The 1180-nt window shown below is 41.4% G+C and overlaps 1 protein-coding gene across 5 annotated transcripts in view; it reads left to right on the top strand.

Annotated features, from left to right (window-relative positions):
* ZDHHC14 (zinc finger DHHC-type containing 14) overlaps window positions 1–1180 on the top strand; it is a 248705-nt gene that overhangs the window by 170896 nt on the left and 76629 nt on the right. For all 5 annotated transcript variants that reach the window (XM_025202659.1, XM_006022379.3, XM_006022378.3 and 2 more), the window contains exon 5: window positions 676–724. In XM_025202659.1, coding sequence (XP_025058444.1) covers window positions 676–724 — 49 coding nt within the window. The remainder of the gene's footprint in view (window positions 1–675; window positions 725–1180) is intronic.

Raw genomic sequence — 1180 nt, 5'->3', positions numbered from 1 at the left:
GCTGCATATCAACCATCAGATCAGTACTGGCTGATATGCCTCCTTAAAAATTGCCCATCACATCAGCATCAGCCCAAAAAATCTCTATCGGTGCACCCCTAATACCTGCTAGTGGACCTGCCCTAAACTAGACTGATTGTCGGTTTGCTCTAGATTAGATAGGATTAGGAGGTGCTATTCAAGATGTCCCAAGACTGGAGAACTGTACTTGGTTCCCTGGCTCCTAGGATAAACAGGGAGCCACCGAGAACCTGGGCTGTAGCACAGTGTTTATTTTTATCATGTTTCCAAGACCAAAAGTAACTTTGAAAAGAGCAGAGCATTTCATAAGGAAAAAAATAGCTTCTGCAATCTTTTGTTTCCATATTAGGATTGAAAAGAATACAGAGGGATAATCAGAAATCTTATTCATGGGAAACTATGCAGACATCAATCTGGTATTACTGAGAAAATATCCTGCAGATGTGACTGAGTTATAATCAGGTCTAACATTTTTGTTGAATAACAAAATCACAGCCTCATATTAGGGAACTGTATGGTATAATACATTCAAAATGTAATTATGCAATTGATCTTCAGGCTTCTATTGTGTGTAATCTATGGATGTGATCTGTGGTGAAATCAGTTTATAATAAAAAATCTTACTCAGTTATTAAATGTCTTTTGTTTCCACAGGATCACAACAAACAGGGTTCTTAAATGCCCTCAAGGACAGTCCTGCAAGATATCCTTTCACTGAAATGCATTGTAGGTTTTCTTGTGTTAATTTTAAGAAATAGATTGTAGCCTGGACATGATTTCATTTTCTGCAGTTTAGTACCTGGAGTTAGGACTGTCTCAAAAATGATTTCACCTCTTGATCTTGCATTTCTACACAGTGTTTCTCACTTTGCTGATCATAGAGATTAGGGCAGGGGTGGGCAAAGTGTGGCCCACAGGCCTGATGTAGCCTACCAGGCCATTCTATCCAGCCTGTGGGCCCCCTAAAAATTTAGAAAATTAATATTTATCTGACTCAAGAAGTCTATGGGCCAACGAGAGGCAAAGCGCTGCTCGACCTGGTACTGGCTACTGGGGATGACCTAGTCGGCGACCTAGTGATCGATGGGAAGCTGGGTGACAGCGACCACGAGCTGATCACCTTCACCATCCGCCGAAAAGCTGGCAAGTCGGTCAGCAA

The sequence above is a fragment of the Alligator sinensis genome, unplaced genomic scaffold, assembly GCF_000455745.1.
Source record: "Alligator sinensis unplaced genomic scaffold, ASM45574v1 scaffold331_1, whole genome shotgun sequence".
Classification (NCBI taxonomy): Eukaryota; Metazoa; Chordata; order Crocodylia; family Alligatoridae; genus Alligator; species Alligator sinensis.
Note: the sequence above shows the minus strand (reverse complement) of the source record. Positions and strands in the feature narration are given on the sequence as shown.